Source organism: Paramormyrops kingsleyae, chromosome 18 (assembly GCF_048594095.1).
Source record: "Paramormyrops kingsleyae isolate MSU_618 chromosome 18, PKINGS_0.4, whole genome shotgun sequence".
Taxonomy (NCBI): domain Eukaryota; kingdom Metazoa; phylum Chordata; class Actinopteri; order Osteoglossiformes; family Mormyridae; genus Paramormyrops; species Paramormyrops kingsleyae.
In genome coordinates, this window is record NC_132814.1 from 25,096,122 (window position 1) to 25,116,164 (window position 20,043).

At 41.5% G+C, this 20,043-nt stretch overlaps 1 protein-coding gene and 1 long non-coding RNA gene across 7 annotated transcripts; one reads left to right on the plus strand and one right to left on the minus strand.

Annotated features, from left to right (window-relative positions):
* Positions 1 to 292: 292 nt before the first annotated feature.
* asb8 (ankyrin repeat and SOCS box containing 8) lies at positions 293 to 18,691 on the minus strand. Of its 3 annotated transcripts, XM_023831325.2 has the most exons (5): positions 18,588 to 18,691; positions 14,251 to 14,376; positions 2,833 to 3,048; positions 2,496 to 2,600; positions 293 to 1,955 (listed from the first exon to the last, which is right to left on the minus strand). In XM_023831325.2, exons 3-5 carry the CDS (start codon positions 2,959 to 2,961, stop codon positions 1,320 to 1,322), a joined length of 870 nt encoding a protein of 289 aa, XP_023687093.1. In that variant the 5' UTR covers positions 2,962 to 3,048; positions 14,251 to 14,376; positions 18,588 to 18,691; the 3' UTR covers positions 293 to 1,319. The 3 variants fall into 3 exon arrangements, with proteins under 3 accessions (XP_023687093.1, XP_072557999.1, XP_023687092.1); XM_072701898.1 differs by lacking the exon at positions 14,251 to 14,376 and having other exon boundaries at positions 18,588 to 18,610; XM_023831324.2 differs by lacking the exons at positions 14,251 to 14,376; positions 18,588 to 18,691 and adding an exon at positions 3,839 to 4,084.
* Positions 4,108 to 11,687, plus strand: LOC111853907 (uncharacterized). 4 transcript variants are annotated; one of them, XR_011983454.1, is made up of 3 exons: positions 4,108 to 4,651; positions 6,385 to 9,384; positions 11,031 to 11,687. It is a non-coding gene; the product is annotated as an uncharacterized lncRNA (long non-coding RNA). The 4 variants fall into 4 exon arrangements; XR_011983452.1 differs by having other exon boundaries at positions 6,385 to 6,961; positions 7,254 to 11,687; XR_011983453.1 differs by having other exon boundaries at positions 4,215 to 4,258; positions 4,500 to 4,651; positions 6,385 to 11,687.
* Positions 18,692 to 20,043: the final 1,352 nt, after the last annotated feature.

The following is a 20,043-nucleotide window of genomic DNA, read 5'->3' on the forward strand; positions in this document are numbered from 1 at the left end:
GGAAAAATCCATAAAACACTTCACAGGGGAACAATTTTGACCTACAAAGTTAAGACAGTAACCAGGCAAACACTGAAACTGAGATAAATGGTGTTTTACCTTGGTTTTAGTGTGGATTGTGTAGTTACTCTAGCACATGTTTTCTTCAAAAACAAGCATAGATGAACTAAGAGTCATGAGATACTCATGAATTCTGATACATGAATTCATCAGGTGTTTTTTTTTGCTGATTTATCACTTTAAAAATATTAGTTACATTACAAAGCATAAACTATCAAAATAACACCATGTGTTTCAACAGAGCAGATCTTTAATAATTTCACTGGGTGACAAAAAAATGGAAAAAATTGGCTTCAAAATTAAACATGTAGTGACGTAATACACACATACAACACAAAAGCAATTGTATAAACATAAAATACACATTTCAGTGATTAGTAATAAGAACAAAGTGCCCAGTCTCTCACGGTCCCAAATGAGCTCAAAAATCTGACACATGATAGTATTCTCAGCAAGATGCACCCAGCCAATGCAGCTACATTCCAAACACCACTGCTATGCTTTGCATTTTTATACACAGTTTGACATCCAAAACATTGAAAAGACTGATTTATCATTTTCAAAATGAGTTTATAATCTGGATTACCAGATGTGATACTGTATATGAAATAAAGGGGAAAAACTTCCACTTTTATACTCTAAATGGCAAACTGCAAACATAAAGATCCAAATATTATTTCAGAACATAACCCACATTTATGTTCAAGTAACTGATTTTTGGTTACTAGTTACTAATTTAACAGGCTTTATATTTCTCTAAAGCATGTTTTCATATAATCAATGCATAGTAAACAAACAGTTCAAAGCAATTTTGTTGAAGTGGCTAAAGCCAAACCAAGCGTTGCACCCGTGATTCGTTCAGCTGCGCCACTCTGGGTTTCCACCAGTGTAACTAAGGTACCTGGACTCAAGTATAACTTTAACTTTCAGCACTCATTGAGATATTAGGCAACTGACAGGAAAAAGTCAAATGTCTTCCTAAAGCACTATCCATAATCCATCAAACACTAATAATGGATGTGAGGTGGTGATGACTGTGGGTGGGGGGGGGTTGGGATGGACAGTTTCCACGTGTTGAATGTCAATCTTACATATAAATGTTAAGACTTTTGTTATAGGTACACAATCACTTACACTTGTGCACAACCACAGATACATTTTTATTCACATATTTACATGCTCCTACCCCAGGGTCCTCCACTCACATCAAAGCCACTCTTGTTTTGACCTACTCTCCCTCAATTTGACCCACTGACCCATCAGTCCCTCAACAACACATACTCCTTGACGGATTCTGGTAGCGGCAGCGTTTTCACAGCAGTGGGCAGGAACTGCGCCCCTAGGCTGTGCCGGACGGCACAGCGGGCCAGGCCACGGAGCGAAGCTGGCTGCGATGCCATAGCCGTAAGGCGAGCCAACAGCTGGGGATCCCTGCTTAGCTCCCTGGGCACAGAGCCATCAGCACCACGAATATCCAGTCGCCCAGCCGCCCGGCACAGCAACTCCAGGCACTCCTCTTCCTGGTCAGCACCCAACCCCCTTGCCAGGAGGGCTACCAGGCGGGAGGTGGGAGTCTGGCCCTTGAGGTTGGCCACGTGGACCTGAGCACCATACTCCAGCAGGACGCGGACACTTTCCAGGTTGCCCTTCATGGCGGCCCAGCTGAGGGGCGTGTCGTCGTTGTAGTCCCGAGCATTGGGGCTGGCACCACTCTCTAGCAAGGCCCTTACGCATTCTGGGTTGTCCTTGAATGCGGCCCAGTGCAGTGGTGTGTCCCTGTTGCCATCTAGTGCATCCGGTTGGGCACCATATTCCAGTAGCAGCTCGACACAACCCTCATCCTTCTCAGCGGCGTAATGCAGCGCTGTGCGGTTGTAGCCGTCTAATGCATTCACCTGGGGGCAAAAAAGCCATGGACTGTGAAATACTACTCAAAAGTAAAAACAGATTCATATACTGTGGACATTTATGGTCATTAAAGTGTCATAACATATTTAACAATAATATAAGCCTGTTGTAACTGAGTTGTTATTTAATATGATAAAAATAAACTGAACCATGCTGCCTGGAAGATACAGGAAGGTGTGTGATCTTTCATCACCTTTAGGGTGATGATACACATGGCAACTGTCATGGGGCGACTGCCAACCAGGTAAGACAAAAGGCAACTCATCTAGATTTGTATGATCACTATAAGTCGCCCACTGCCGATCAAAGTTTTTCAAGTACAAATTTGTTGCCCAGCGTCAATGGGAAGGTGTCTGAGCAGCACTGATGTATCATCTGTGGTCCCACTAAATCAGGGGTGGGGAACCTGTTCCACGGAGGGCCCGTGTGGGTGCAGGTTTTTGGGATGGCCTCTCAATCAGCCAATAATAAAACAGTCTTTCTCAGCTCCAGTCCTGGGGACCCACTGTTATTGCACTAAACGGTACCTCCGCTCCTTTTTCCAGCAGCAGTTCCACACAGTCCACATCGGCCACCATGCAGGCGCAGTGCAGGGGCTTTAGGGTGCCATGCATCCGGTTCACATCTGCTCCCTGGGAGACAAGGCACCTGGGTTATTCAACTGATAGTGATTTGGTCAAAATAACTGAAATCATTATAAAAAATTATTACAAAATAATGAAATACCATTTCAGAGTTAATGGCTCTCTATGCATATCTAGTATAAAAGTACTTGTCGTTTTTTTACAGCTAGATTATTCTTTTGGAGATCAGACAACTGCCTGAACCCAACGCTGTTCTTCAGAGAGTAATTAACAAGCCTACCCTGCGTATGAGATCTTCAATGTTGTCATGCGGAAAGGAGCGGATGGCGGCGATGGTGCGGATGAGTCTTTCTGACAGAGAGTACTTGCTTTGGATGCTCTGCATGATATACCACATAGTAGAACTCATGTGGATCCGAGAACATCGCACCCGTGCCTGGGTGACCGCTCACGATATCGAAAGCACCCACAGCGACGGAGGAGAAAGGTTTCTATTCTGAAACAAAAATAAAGACCGTCCTGCATTTGGCAGTTTCTTCACAATCGACGAGCATTAAAATGCAGCAATATACACCATTCTTACACTATCAACAACCTACAATTTGAAGCAGCCTTGTAGTGCTGCATGACTGAAATAAAAGTCGAAAATAGCAAGATGCCACACAACTCGAAATTACGGTTACCATAAGCTTATTCGCCTGTCCTCTCAAATATACATAAATTATATCTGTAGGGGGCAATGCAAAACTATCCTAGAAGTCGCCGCTGATATTTTCGGCGAAGACAGGGTTCATGAAACCAAATACGGCCTGATTGTAGCGCTTTTGTTTGCAAATACTACTACACTCGATTATATTAAGTTTATTATGACTTACATTGCAAATGTTTAAAAATGTAATCGCTGCACATATTCGCATTCTAAACGGCCAAGTTACCTTTAAATGGAACCTTTAGGCAGGGTCTGCAGGACCTCGTCTTATAAATATAAAATAATAAATAGCCATCGCACTTGCCAGCTAGTTTTTTTACCTGTAATAATTCTTGACCAACCGACCTCCTACATGTCATATTAAAATACATTACATATTCGATCATGTTTACAACTAACTCTATTGCAAACTGTTTACATTTAGCGTAGGTTAGCTATCAAGCTACACAGTTCAATAGGGAAACAGTCATTTCGGTTTAATAGCACATCTTGTAATTCCAGCACCTAAAATCGACTTTTGGCTTTAATACCAGACATATGCACATGTTTGATGAAAGGTTAAAAGGTCTGTAAATACCTTGAAGCGTCGCTGGTTTTCGGTCTGACGGACAATAACACGGAAATGCCAGCTGTCACGTCACTTACCGCGCGCGTCATTACACCGGGGTGCCGTGCGGCTCATGGTTTAATGTCTGCACAAACTTCCCAAAAGGCAAAATTACACTTTATTATGCAGCGAACCTTTAACCCATTTACTGATACTTTACGCAGGTAATTCTATGTATACGACTGTGTTATTTACATGCAAATCGCTGGCGAAACCCTACACTGTCACTGTATTTCGCGGTGCTGCTCGCTACAAGTCAAGTGGGTTGGAATTCATGTTCAAGTAGGCGTGCGTGCAGATTGTTCTCCACATACCAAGTGTGACCTGCCCAAATATAGTGATGCTGTCTACACTGATGAATTCTGCTTGAAAATACGTCTCCTAATTCCGGTAGGCAACACTGGCTGGGGTACACTCTAGACGTGACGCCAATCCATCACAGGGCAGACTTACAGTCATAGAAAACGGGCAATTTACAGATGCGAGTCAGATTAAGGAGGAAACCAGAGTACAAGCAATAAATAACTGCAACACGAAGAGAACAAGCAGACACTGGTCATTGCTACCAAATGCATGAAGCTATCATCAAAAGGCTAAATTACCAAATTCACCTTAGGCCTTTTCGTTATAGGTTGTTATGGAAGGGAAATGGCTTAAAGTGCCAAATCAGCAACTAAGGAAAACAACATTTCTTTCAAAGGAATTCTAGTTTGAATTTCTTTCAAATAAAAAAACAAAACAGGGGAACTTTAAATGCACATTTGTCTTGTGGAAGAAAAATCGGTAAGGGGATCTTTGAATTTTTCATTACAATTTTTTAAGCAAAAAAGCATGTACGTTTTTCTGTGTGCCTTGTCTCCTCCTTGTGGTGTTTAATATGCTTTGCAGGCTATCTACACCGATTTCCCAATTTTATCGTTTTGTTTTCCAATTAAATGTATTTGCAGACATCCCATCTTAGGGATATTGATTTCAGGTAAGCAGATGAGGGGTGGGAGGCAAATTTTCTTTTTACAAGGTGGTTTGGGAGATCTTATTAATATCCATGAGAAGCACTACATGATTGGCCACCTTATTAATATTTATGAGAAGCGCTACCTGGTTGGCCAGTGAATGCTCCCATCAACATGTGCTGTCTGTTTTTTCAGTCTAAGGCATTCACTGGCCAATCAGGAAGCACTTCTCTTATGAATATTAATGAGTTTTCCCAACGCACCCTGTAAAACGCTAATTTGCATCCAGGGAGGCGGGGGTGCTGTCCAATGCTTGGCTGGTATTACGGTAATACCGTATGTATATATAGTGCGGGTAGACAAAACTAGCTAAATTTGGGGAGAGGCTCCCGGCTAATTTCTGACGTTACACCGAATTATGAGGAGCTTGGCTTCCTAAGGTGTTTGGGAAATTAATCAACCGTGTTTTTCACCCTGAAAAATTATCCACCTACTTGAACCACCTGAAAAAAAATATATATATATTAATATACTCAGCCATTGTTTTATTAATTTAGCTTTATGTACCTTCTGAAATTCAACTACATTATGGGTGAAACGCAGTTTCTTTAGTGTTTTTTAGTGTTTCCTGTTTATTAAAGCCGGATTCGCTTATCATCTCGAGGCACACTAGACATGACTGTAAAGTAGGACTGGACTACAAGTGCATTACATCAGAAAATCATTTTGGTATTTTAATCACCTTCCGCAGGTCTTGGGGGGCATTCCATCAAGGTCACTAAGCAAAACTGCGCTTAAATGAATAAGCTTGGTTTAAATTCCCATTGATTCCCACTTTAACCTAAGGCTGTTCCATTAAAATGGTTCAGCTGACCTTGTTCATATTAACTCAGGCCAAGCTTGTTAAAGCCCTCATTGTGCACGAGAACAGGGTACTTAAGCAGCCCTGAACAATCGATTGTCGATTTGAGCAATTATTTCACAAAAAGAAGGCAAAATGAAAGCGGTGTTCGCCACAGCCGAGCAAACGCTAGTTATGTACTTATGAGGATTACAAGGATGTAATTACTGGCTAGGCAACAGTACTACTGTTAACAAGGCAAGTGAAGTGATATGGCAAAATATCACTGGAGGTTAAATAGTATATGTATCCAACTGTTTCTATGGCTCAGTTGGTAGTCTGACTGGTATTCAGAGTTGCTGGTTCCTTGTCCCTCTCTGCCTACATGAAACTCAAAAATGCATATAACATAGGGAAAACATTACGAGTGCCATATTAAAAGGACAACATACAATCATATTAAATTGCATTAACTGGTGAATTGGTGAATGGGGCTGGGGGGTGGGCTCTTGGGGGGGCTCCTCTGCTTGGTGCCCCCCGAGAATGTGGTGCCCAAATCTCCATATGGCCAATCCGGTCCAGCTGTTTCTGGTTGTCATTGATTGCTATATCAGTGTAATAGGCTACTGATGCCCCCCGGAGCAGGTGGGGTTCAGGGCCCAGCAGTGACGCGATCACTCCACCTGCTATGGGATTTGAACCGGCAACTTTTTCGTTCACAGGCAGTAACACGCAGAGCTACATGCCACCATGAGAGTCACACTGAAAGACAACTGTGATCAAGCAAGTATCTCTTACACCCACTTAAACTGATCAGATAAACATGGTTGAACCCAGCATTTTTGCTGTTAGCTATATCCATTTTAGGAAACTATTTAAATGACATGTGCCTTTTCAAAGTTGTCATATTAGTGACCATTAAAAAAGGAGACTCACTTGGACAGATCCATTAAGTGTCCTTAAAAATGTGGATGATTCTAAATTTAGTGTTCGAAGAAGGTTAAATTTAAAGCAGTAGCTGATAAAGTGAACTGTTTTCTAAAATTATTAGGAAAATGCAAGTCTGAAAGAGTGGTAGCACGAAGAACTAAGTCTAGAAACAAATGTAATGGAAAATTGGTTTCAGCAGGTTGGAATCACAAAACATTTTTCTTTCTCAACACCTGAAGTGCATGTAGTATGCTGGCCGTTAAGAGAGTCCCCCCCCATGGATGAATGAATTTCAACTATGAAATTGTAACTGGGTGGATATTCACCTACAAAACTGCCTTGTGTGAGGCAGTGAAGGAGGCCTAGAAGGTATGGAGAAAACTCAGTATGATACAGCTGAAATCAGAGCGTTTTACAACAATCTTGGACTTCATCCGAACATTGACCATCGATAGCTGTGAAGCTTATCAGAATCAGATTTATTTGCCAAATATCTTAACACAAGGAAATTTGGTTCTAGTCGATGGCGTCGCTCACATTAGACAGACAGTATACGGACAATGAACATATAATTTACAGACAATATACAAGCTGTATCACAACATTGTTGCTCCCTAGCACAACAGTAAACCTGATACGCAGAGCCCTATCACTTTTTCAGAGCATGACGTGAGAAGAGTGAACATCCGAAAGGCAGCAGGACCAGATGGCATCTCTGGAAGGGTCCTTAAAGCCTCTACTGGCAGACTAGCTCTGGTGTTCTCAGATATATTTAACTCATCACTGTTCCAAGTCAGAATACAGACATGTTTCAAAAAGTCCATCGTCATCCCCATTCCGAAGAAAACTCACTCAGCATATCAAAATTACTGCCTGGTCGCACTCACCTCAATAGTACAGTAAAAGCTTTGAAAGGCTACTCAATGATATGCTCCACAATGCCCGATACACTGACCCCACTATAATTTGCCTACCAATCCAACAGATCTACAGATGATACACTCGCCCTCATCCTGTACACTATTTTTGCCCACTTAAAAAATAGGAAGGGGAACTAGTTGTGGATTCTATTCATTGATTATAAACTACACTAGCAGACAACTAAGGACTTAGTAATCGGGATGCCCAAAAGGCTGAATGATGAAGAAATAAATCGTTCATCAACATCATCTGGTTCCTGACCTCAGTATGTTGTAGTTCCTAACTGGTTTTAACACATTGTCTTAAACTCTAAAATGTTCTGTAGCACACACGTTAGCAGAAGATCGAGGAGGCTGTGCATAACATCCACTGCACCAGACGACATGATCTGGAAACTCCTTCCTGCAAGAGGGAATACCTCTGGTCTAGTACCTCCTATTTTAATGGTGAAACAACAAAAAAATTACACACAGAAACTCCCAAGGTGTGTTCTGCGCCTCCTACTGTGCTCCCTTTACACTTTGATTATGTAGTCACATTCACTTTAAGCGGAATCGTCAAGTTTGCTAACAAAACAGTCATGGCGGACCAGCGGGTATTTGAGACTTGAATAAGTCTAACAGAGGGTGAACATCATCTACCTCTGGGGGGTATACCATCAAGGTTCCTATGGAAATCCAGGCTTATTGGGTTCCATTACTGGGCTTATCATATTCCCCACTCACTAATTATGGTAATTTATGCTTCTGAACTAGCCTGCACCAAAATAAATAAGTCCCACGTGGCGGAAACAAAATCTGGCATGATTATTTTTTTCTTGTTGTGACATCATAGCACACTGCAGAGATGTGTTCACCTGTCATGATCATTTTAGAACATACACTATATGGACAAAAGTATTGGGACACCTGGCCACTGCAACCACAGGAAATTCTGTGACATCCCATTCTATGGAGCTGGTCTCCCTTTTGCAGCTATAACAGCTGCCACTCTTCTGGGAAGGCCTTCCACAAGATGTGGGAATTTTTTTCCATTCATCCAGAGGAGCATGAGCCTTCTGCACCCATGACCCCATCACTGGTTCACCAGTTGGCCTTCCTTGGACCACTTTTATTAGGTACTGACCACTGCATACTGGGAACACCCCATAAGGCCTGCTCTTTTAGAGACGCTCTGACCCAGTAGTCTAGCTATCACAGTTTGGCCTCTGTCAAAGTCATTCAGTTCCTCATGCTTGCCCATTTATCCCTGCTCCTAACACATCACCTGTCATTTCACCTGTCAGTGGCTTTAATATTATGGCTGATCGGTGTATATACATTCCTAATTCCAGAAAAAAAAGTGACATAAGACACAAAAGAAGTGTATGTCTGCTGTGTTTTGTAATTTAAAATGCAATTTAAAATGCCACACTTCTCCCCAATTCCTGTTGTATGTGTTCCTACAGCAGAGTTCTTCAAATCTGGACCTCGATTCCAAATCCAGGCCTTGTTTTCAGTTCTCCCAGGTAGATAGTTTAATAATTACTGATTCTGATTGGTCAGAGGCTTCACACCTGACTGACAGGTAAAGGAAGGCTGGAAAACCAGCAGTGCTCGGACCTCGAGGACCGTGATTTGAATAACCCTGCCCTACAGTATCCCTGGTATTTCCATCTGTTTCCAGCTATTCACTTTGATTTTTTTTGTTAACAACCAATGATAAACAATAACAAGTTGCTGCAGCACACTGGAGTTTTCCTGGGTCTGTGGGTGGACAGCTACAAGCTGCAATTTCACGATGCCTCACACTCCCACTGTAGGATCCTGTCATCAGAAGCAGCTGAAGCCACTGACCAGAGGAGTCAGGGACAGCAGCTTATTGCCTGTGAGGTGAGGGGTAATGAACAGTAAACTTTAATCAGAAATAATTAATAATTCATGTCCCCAAGCTTCGGCATCTTCCACACCGACTGAAATGAATTATTCATCTCTCATTTACTCTTTTTAAAATATATATTGCATTGCTAAATCACAAATGTTATGTATGAAGGAGAATACAGAGGAGCTGAGATGTTAGTCAGTATGTATAAAATTTTGTTTAGTCCCCATAATTTGCTGCACAGAATTCATTTAGACTGACTTTGGGAATTCATTGGGATTGACTGCAAATATCTGTTTTTCAATTTCTGGGAAGACATGAAGAAGTGCAGTAGCCGGGTTTTAGGGCAGCAATCAGACGAAATGCAGCAACTCCTTTTCCCTTAATTGCTTAATAGAGTAAGATCTGATACTTGTAATACAGTTGTACAGTGCACACTTCAAGTTCATTAAAAGTTATTTAAATCAATTCAGCATATATTCTCGACAACTAAATAGCTCAGCGGTGCACTAAGAAAAAATTGCCTGCATCCAACTGTTCCTTAATGGGTTTTTTACTGATTTAATTTTTTTTTTAATAAAATACATTTAACAAACTATAATATATCTTTATAAACAACCCTCAATTACACTTAGTGCAGCATTGGATTATTAAAACTGGAACACTAAAAATGAGTAATATAATCAAAATTCCACTTCAAAGTGGTGCAATAGCTTAACGTGAACATTCACAGATACAACAAATAAAACAAACTATTATGCTTAGTGTAGCATTATAGTAAAAGAACAGATAGAACATTCAGGACAGCAAAAATCACAATTCCACTTAAAAGTGAAGCACCACCAGTCACCCAAGGTGAATGCAGAAGTATTTATGAAACACAATATCAGGCTGGTTGACTGCACACACAGAGAGGAATGAGTATTAATTAGGGTGTGGAAATTGTTCAGGCGATTTAATCTCATGGCACAAGTTATGGTCTATAGATGGTCTATTATTACTGAATATAGTTTCCATATTTGAGCCAGAAGTCGCCATTTGAATTTTTCATTGGACCGCCTTCAGCTTTGATTATGAAATGTTACAAATACTCTGTGTACCCTCTGTAGGCAGACTATCCAAATTAAGTATTACAATATTCTTTTCATATTTGGAATGCCTAAGATGTGAGATCTAAGTGATCTTAAAGTGATCCCAGCGACACAGGAACAGCCGTCCTCCTGGGCTTTCAACATACTGCTGTATCTAGTGTTTACAGAGGATGATGTGATGAATAAATACAACTAGTCAATGGTGCTGCTGTGGCTGAAATCCCCTTATTAATGAAAGAGGTCGGAGGATAATGGCCAGACTTGTTATAGTACAAAAGTGGCATGTGTCTCTGAACATGCAATTCATCAACCTTTGAAGGGGGTTCCACCTCGTACTACATAGCGGAACCTAATAAAGGTGCCCCAGAGTGTATTAATATCATTAACATTACAATATACACTCACTGAACACTTTATCAGGAACACTGTACTAATACTAGGTGGTGCTTCGTTTTGCTCTCAAAGCAGCCTCAGTTTTTTTGTGGTATGGATTCGGCAAAATGTTAGAAATATTCCTTTAAGGTTCTGCTCAATGCTGACATGATTGGATTTTGCAAATGTTGCAGATTTGTCAGCTGCACATCCATGCTGCAAATCTCCCATTGTGCCACATCCCAAAGGTGTTCTACTGGATTCAGATCCAGTGACAGGGGAGGCCACTGAAGAACACTGAACTTATTGTCATGTTCCTGAAACTTGTTTGAGATGACTTTTGCTTTGTGACGTGATGTGCAATGAGGCCCCCATATCCACGGCAGTTCCCCGCAGTTCGAATCATAAAGTTTAATAATTCTAGAAACGATTCATAAGTTTCAAACTGTGTGCCAAGCGAGTACAGGCTATAAACCAGTGAGTACCCAGAATAGGCTAAAATAATATAAAATAATTTTTTCTCATTACTGGTTATGTACTGGTATATGATACACATTTTACAATGAAAAATATTGTAACAGTAGCCTGTATTTTTCCATGTTTCCTTCGTTCTTTAAGGGGTATAAAAAGCATGATTTACCTTGCTCTGCCATCCCTTGCCATTTTTCATTGCTATATCGTTTCTTGAGAATTAGGGTAAAACGTCTGAATTCCTTTCATTTGAGAGAGTACAGTACAATTCATTACTGTATAATACTGTTCAATTTACTTTATTTCTGTATTTAGTGTTGGTAATGTCTTACTGTGTGTAATTTATCAATTAAACTTTACCATTTCGATGTACACAAAAATCATGTTATATGTGGTGTCTATGGATGGTTCAGTATTATCCGGTAGGTCTATTATGCTGGAAGTATCCATTAGAAGTTGGGTAAATTGTGGCCATAAAAGGATGCACACAGTCACCAATACTCAAACAGGCTGTGGCATTCAAGCAATGATCAATTGGTATCAATGGGCTCAAAGCGTGCCAAGAAAACATTGCCCACACCATTATACAACAATGAAACAAGACAGGGTGGGTGTGTGGTGTCATGTTGCTAATGCTAAATTCTGATCTACCAACTGCATGCCTCGGCAGAAATCAAGACATGTTAAACCAGTCTATATTTTTCCAGTCTTAAACTGTCCAGTTTCGTGAGCCTGTGCCCACTGTTGCATCAGCTTTCTGTTTTTGGCTGACAGGAGTGGAACCAGACATGGTCTTCTGCTGTTGTAGCCAATGCGCCTCAAGGTTCGATGTGTTCTGCATTCTGAGATGCTCTTCTCTCAGCTAAAGTGGTGTAGTGGGATCAGCTAGTAGTGGGTGCAGCCCCCCCCCCCCCTTCCTGTTTTGGTACTCATTCCCAGTCCAAGAGTCATGGATCGGGCTGGAAAGAGGATAGCACAGAGGACTGCCTTATAGGTGCAGCAAAACGAAGGGTTCGAGGAGGAGGATGTAGATCGAAGAAGAGAGAGGGGTTGCAGCTAAGGAGTCTTCGAGCAGAGAGTGAACTGCTGATCTGAGCAGCCTGTTATGGGCACAAATGGCATAAGCAGAGGCTCAGGAGGTTATTTGGAGTCAGAAGCATGCAGAGCAGGAGTGGCATTTTAAGGCACTTCAGCATCAGATTAGACTACTAAGTGGAGGGGTAAGTCTGCACTGCTCCAGTCCTCAGTCTCTGGCCGACTTAGACCACTTGGAAATGCAGGATGGAAACGCAGACCCTGGTTTCAGCTGTTTGTCTTCCTAAGCTGTGTTCTACCAGAGAGGCCCTCACACCATTCACAGCAATGCAGGTCAGTTACCACCTAAAGAACTGGAATAGTTGTTTGATTCAGATGATATAGAGCATTTTTGCTAACTTTTGGAAAGATTGCAGTAGTCTGTCAGACTGGGTTTTCAGCTTGATTCCTCTGCTAACTGGTAAGCCACAGTGGCTTATGTTCATGATGATGAGGTTAAATCTGCCATTTTAAGGAAGTATAATATCAATATAGAGACACACTGGCAAAGGTTCCTCTCCTTTGACATTAAACCTGCAGAGAACCCAAAATAACTGCATGCCAGGCTAAAGGAAATCTATAAGAAGTGGATCTGACCACAAGGTAAATTGGTTAAGAAACTGAAGGAAAAATAATTACTCTTGAGCAGTACTTCAGAACTTCAGGTCTGGGTCTGTGAGTGTGACCCTGAAGCAGCAGCAGAGGCAATATCACAGACAGATGTACTTGTGGTGACACAGAATAAAAACCAATCCTGCAGCTAGAAAGCTGGCAAAGACCGCTGCAGACTGAGAGGCCCCCACCAACATCAAAAGGATACACCTGGGATGGGTAAGCCTCCCATGACAGGAAATCTGGTAGCTGTGACAACACCTGGGACTTCTAGGAAAAGATCTGTGTGGTCAGGAGGGCCTGTCACGTCACAGGCAAGTACAGAGGCAAAGGCAGGCATGGGGAAAACCAAAGGGGGTGTTTTAAAATTAAATTACAGGCAGGGCAAAAGGAAAATGGACCACAAGAAGTCAAAACAGGATAGGGAGGATCAAGTAAGAGCACAGGCCACAAGGGGAGTGCATGCAGGCAGCAACATCAATGACTGGACTGGGGATCTCAAGACAGGGAGGCACTATAAACACGTCACTGATGAGGGAGCAGACGAGAGGCACCTGGGGTGATCCACACGAGGGCTTTAGAGAGACAAGATTAAACAAGTAACAGGTGTGGCTTGTTAGAACCACACAACGGAGAGAACGAGGGGGAAGGGATGCAGGTCGTGACCACACAAAACCAGTATGCCTTAAGAACGCAGTTGAGCTTATGTAAGTGTGTTACATGCATAGATGCAGTGTAGCAGCAACTGTCTTTAGGGGGTTAACAGCAAACAGCTCACTGCTCTGATTGACATTGGGAGTGACCAGACACTGGTTCATGGGTAATTTATTCTACCAACTTAGTAAGTCCCTGTGACAAGCTTCCTGTCTGCTACGTCCATGGTGATCACAAACTACTACCCACGGCAGACATTAAGGTACAGGGCCAGACCTTATCTTATGAATGTAAGTATGGCAGACAATCGACCATTCCCTGTGGTCTTGGGGCTTGATATACCAGTTCCCTTGGACTTGTTGCAGCTGGTGCAGATGAGTAATGTGCAGCTGGTGCAGATGAGGTCACCGAGGCAAAAGCTAAACAGCCAGAAGAAGCAGCCAAAATTTTATCTACTGCTTTTCCTATTTTTGATACTGATGTAGACGTAGCACCTTAAAGGCCCAGAAGACAGAGAAGACTGGGAAACAGGCATATAAAGCTTCTGTATTGCCAGGTGCATCTAGTTCAGACTTGTCCCAGAGTGTTAAATTACCAACTAACCTCATTCAGTTGCAGCAGGAGAATACCAATCTAGCTTCTTGCTTGGAGAGGCAAAGTGAGAGGAGGCACTGGTGACACTATAGAAAGTTACTTTCTACAGCAGGGAATATTCCCTAAACTGCGCACCTAGGGAAACACAAAACGTCAGCTGGAATTAAACACTTTTACTCCCCAGAAAAAATACACTGTGTAAGTTCACAGTAAAAGTAAAAGTTTAAAGTTACATTTTAATTACTCACAGCTCTAATATGAAGTTTACAGTTCAACCATGAATGTTTCGTGGTAGAACTGTAAACTTTTGTTTTACTTTGAAGTTCATGGTCACGTCTTCTGGTGTTTCAATAATTCTGACTGAAGTTTACAGTTTGACTGTAGATTTCACAGTAGAACCGTGAAAAGTGTGCCAATTCACTGTAAAAAATCATGGTTGAACTGTGAAAGTACATAATAAAGCTGTCAAACAAGTTTACAATTTTACTATGAAATTTCACAGTGTATTGTTAATTTTAATTATTACCATATCAGCCCGATGTTATAGTCTGAGGGCAGATGTAGCCCAGTTTTATAGGAGTTGCCCAGTGTACCAAAAGATCTCTGTGAGCTCCCCTCCAATCCCTTCATCCATGGGCCCCCAATTTGAGAGGCTTGGCATGAATATCGTCTGCTTGTTGGAGAAGTCGGACAGGTGATCAGTTAATGTTGGTGATTACTGACTGTAGACACAAGAATCCCCGTAGCACAAGAGCCCTCCCACCTCAGCCAATAATGAGGATAATATACGCTAAGGTTGGACTGCCCACTGTACACCTTTCCACTCCACTAAGATATGATTCTCAAGTTGGTGCAATGAAGGGAGTCCCCAGGTAGCTTAATATTAAGCTATTCTCTATATTCTGCTCCTTTTTGACTATTTTAGTATCCATCAATATAATTTTAGTGACCATCAGCTTCTATTTAACCTTAACATGCAGATTCCACTTTATAACCAGGAGAAATAAGCACACTCTCTTAGTTTTAAAGAAAGGACATGAGAATCATTTAAAATTCTTATCCCTGCTACTCCAGTCTCCACATTCCACATCACACTTTGAGCAGCTCAAATTAGGAAAAACAAACATTTCAACATTTGCACATCAACTGCAATTTTCTGCCTTATGAAGAAATGAAAAGAACAAGCAATAAAATATGCCAAAAGAATAAACAGAAACACCCCAGTTGTGTGAGTGAGAATTTTTTTTTGTTTGGAGGGGGGGGGGGGGGGGTCCACTAAGAGTTCTTCTCTGGCTAGACTAACTGGAGCACAGTCCATCACCATATCAAGCCAGTTCACTGGTGCCCCACAGTTTTCAGTTTGTTTCTCCTTCAAGCATACAGACATCATTCCACAGCATTAACATCTGTATGACTCTGCAACAAGGTACCCAGAGGTGTTCCCTTTGAGATCCAGTGCTAATAATAATAATTAATAATAATAATGGTGCAATGATGCGATGGAGGTACTAGTAGCGAAGAGATGACATAAGACAAGCAGCTCAGAGGGAAGGAGAGAGAGAGAGGGAGAGAGAGATGGGGAAGATGGAGGGGAGAAGGGAAAGGAAAACTGCCCCCAGAGGGAGAAAAGCCAGGTGAAAGACTGGTAGTGAGAACATGGGCAAGAGAAGCAGAGAGATGTAGATACAGAGAAAGAGAGAAGTGGTTTAAAAAAAGAGACAGTTATGTTCCAATCTTGATGACACACACTTTCAAAAAAAGAAGTTAAAAAAGCACTTATGAGTACAGCCTGTACCTTAACTATATGGTAAGATCACACCTTACACACCACAGGATGACTGTAGCCTTTTAAGAAAGCCCTTATTATCACCCATGATTAGAGCAGACTTGGGCAGAATTCACACATTATAAAGCATAACTCCACAGCGGCTAATTAAGTAGGAAAGTCACAGCCTCAGTTTTAATCATAGGTACTCAGATTTGCGAAGCCTAACTATAATAAGGATGCAAAGTATTGATGTTTCCATGGGATCATTCTTCATAGTGTAACTTATTTTTCTTGTATAATTTCGATGGAATTTTACTTAAAGGACAGTTGCACATTTAGTCACGCTGCTCGTTTTCATGCCATGCCTGCATGTTGTCAAAGCAGCACATGATTTCACGTCCGCTATCTTAAGGAGGCGTGGCCAGACGCATTTCAGGCTCGTTGCTATTTTAAGGCATAGAAATGACATTGCGCTTTTGGCCAACAAAAACTATGTCTAAAGACAGTGGCGCATTGTTAAATAGTATTTAAGGAGCGCGTTTTACAAACATTGAGGCGGTGCATAATGCTCGTTATTGACACAGGTATGTGCTCCAGGTGAACTAAAGGTTTTTTGTTATTTTATTTAATTTATATTCATTTATTTTTCATTATAGAGTACATCTGGTCCTTTCACGTAATCATACATTTTAATAAAACACCAAAACAAGACATATTAAGTAAAGAACAAACCGTATCATTAAAAAACCCTTTAAGGTCATTATCAGAATTAAGCACATACTGCAATTCAAAGGACATTCAGCATCGCTGAAAATGCATTTCAGATAGAGATACGTCAGGTGGAAGATTACAGTACAGCCCTCAGAAGGTTGCAACATTCTTTGTGGCATGTTGTATGTTGCGTGACATTGCCATGTTTAATGGATGTCTGTTGGACATAAATGAGGACACAGAGTTAGAAGGTCTGATGCTGAACTGCATGTGCCGATGCCAACAAAGGAGTGATCAGCGCGGGCAAGGAGAGATCAGCGGGCAGAAGAGCTGAATCACCTGTAGCCTGGTAAGGAATTTAAATTGTGAGATTCAGAATCATAAGAGCCATGTTGCCTTTTATTTGAACATTTTAAAAACTGTAGGTTGTGTTTTGTTTCAACAAAGACAGCACGTACTTTTATTAATATTTTGCAAACTGCACACTCAAACTTAAAATTAAAAAACACAAGCATAATTAAGTCCCCGTTCCCAGACGCTGGTCTTGTTCAGCATTGAGCTTCTGCTTTCCCCGTCTTTTGCCATCATTATACCATTTTCAGCACTGCACAGATGATCTGGTGATGCCAGAACATGAGGACACACTCGCTGCTACCTCATCCCACGCCTGCTTGGTGGAACAGTAGTGCTTCCATACATTTTCACCTTGCGCATGAGCACGTCCGTATGCTCGGGCGAAAAGCGATCTTTTTTGCCGGGCAAAATAACTATTGTAAGAGCAATCCACCTTAGATTATGCACCGCTGCCTTTTAAAGGTGAGGTGACGCACCATTCTGATTGGTACATTCCATGTTATGGCCAAAACGCACTAATAATTAAGTGTTTGGACAACCTTTTTGCATCTTACACTAACGCAAAGTCTGTTTTTTCCACTGTCAAAATAGTGAAATGGATTTGTAATAACTGTTAGTTTCACTTTGCATTTTACGCTTTGTGCTACATTGTCAAAACAGAGCCCCATGTGTACTGACTGTGCTTTTGGCACTTGCTGGATCTTCTGGGTGCCCTGAAGGCTTCTTCACAACAACTGAACCTCTCTCCTTGAAGTTCTCGATGATCCGATAGGTGCAATCTTACTAGCAGCAATATTCTCGCACGTGAAGCCCTTTGTGCAAAGCAATGACGACTGCATGTGTTTCCTTGCAAGTAACCATGGTTAACAGAGGAAGAACAATGATTTCAAGCACCACCCTCCTTTTAATGAGGAAACTAAGCGCAAAGTCGTGCACTTTTTATCTAGACGTCTGACAAACTGTTCGAATCTCCGCTCTCAAATGCAAACAAGTTGCACAGAAGGACCATTGTCAGCATCAGCTCAAGTGAGTGGTAACCACGCTTTCGAACAAACACTTTTCTCCGCCATGCATTGTTCTTAACAGCTGTGTCCCCGAGGACGGTGCTGTCTGTGATCCGGGCAGAGTAACGCAACTCTCACATATGCTGCAGTGTGTGAGAAAGCTGCCTGCTCCGCCCCACACACACAGAGTGAAACTCTCCAACACAAGAAAAAAAAACAGAACTGATAACATCGGGCTGATATGGTAATAATTAAAATTAACAATGAAAATGATTTTTAATGATTAAAGAAACGTCTGTGAGGCCACCAACAAGCGCACAAAACTAAATGTCTAAATCAATTATCATTAACTTTTCCTGTAAGCTACAGTTGGTTGACGATTTACGGCAGTTCCCGACAGTGTAATTCGCGTTCTCTTTCAAAAGCGCTCGTGTTTTCTTTTAAAGCGACATTTCATATCAAACCACTTAAATAAATAGGTCTTTGAAAGATCAGAATTTAAGCCTTACCGTTTTCTCTCTGGACTCTTCCAAAACTTCTGGCAGGGGTCCTGCACAAGGCAGCATGGGTCACGTGTTCTACAGCAACAATAACACTGGGCTGCCCACAGTCGTACCTGTCTGTAAATCGGCGTACTACACAAGCATATCGGCCAATGCCGATACATTAAAAAAAGCCAAATATCGGCCCGATATATCGGCCGGCCGATATATCGGTCGACCTCTAGTTCTCAATATATTTTAAAGAGACCATGTTCCGCATTTTGCTTTTGCTTGTTGGCAGAATTAGAATAATTGAGGGTGTAACTCTCTTTTCTTACTTTATGAATTGTGCCCAATCCCAATGTCCACGATCGCAGACTCACAGACTACTAGGCGTGCTCCCACTAAGTGCTTGAGGGCTTAGGGCTGTCCTACTATCAAATCGTCTAGTACATGATGGCTCTCTCACAGACATCTGTCACAGACTCTCTCACAGATATCTCTCACATCCATAAGTCTGTATTTCTGCAGACTGTGCCAGAGGGAATTACCCACAATACATAACAATGTGATGTGAAACATGGGGTTACCAGGGGATGCCCAGAAGTATAAAAGGTAAATAATTTCTTTTAATTTATACTTAATGATGCTGTTTTAACAAAGAAAGAGTAAACTGATAATTTGACAACTGCTTCTCACCCACTCTGTAAGACAAAAGACTGGAACACATTCAAATATGGCAGTCAGTCTCTTAAGTGGTGAAGAAAGTGTGAATCTTAAAAAGCCCCAAACCTGTAATAGTAAGGAACATATTTTGGCATTATCAAGGTACTGTGATATGTCGTAACATGGAGTCCCATTCCTTTTTATACCCTTTCGACCCTTTGCAGCCTCTCACATTCACTTACTGGGTGACATTAAGTCTGTGAAGGTTCAAGGTTAGGTCTTTTAGGAGACATTAACATTGGGCCCTAGAGTTCTTGCACGGCTACGTCTTCTTTTCTGGGTAAAGTGTGGGGAGAAGGCATGTAACTCAAAACAGGGATGGATATAACTGGTACGCAATTATGCAGTCACCTTTAAAAATGATATGTGTGACAATCGATTATTTTTTGTTTTCATATTAGCGCAAATGCACATAAAATAAGTACGCATTTACACTGTTACAACAATCAATTTTAAAAGGATTTTTAAAGGTGAATGCGTACTTGTGTACCAGTTTTGTCCATCCCTGGCTATAAATATATAAAAGTTCATAAAACATTTTCCTTGTTTGCAAGAGCAAGGGACTATTATAGAAAAACACAAATATGTCTAAAAGTCTGACTCCTTAAGCCCCTGTTTACATTTGGATGTATTCAATTGTGTCTATCAGGCTTCTCCGAGGTGTCCATTGATCACTTCCGTTCAGATCTCGTTACTGCCCCGCACACAGTTATTGTGAAGTTCTTGTTGTGGATACATTATGATGCATTAGCATTTA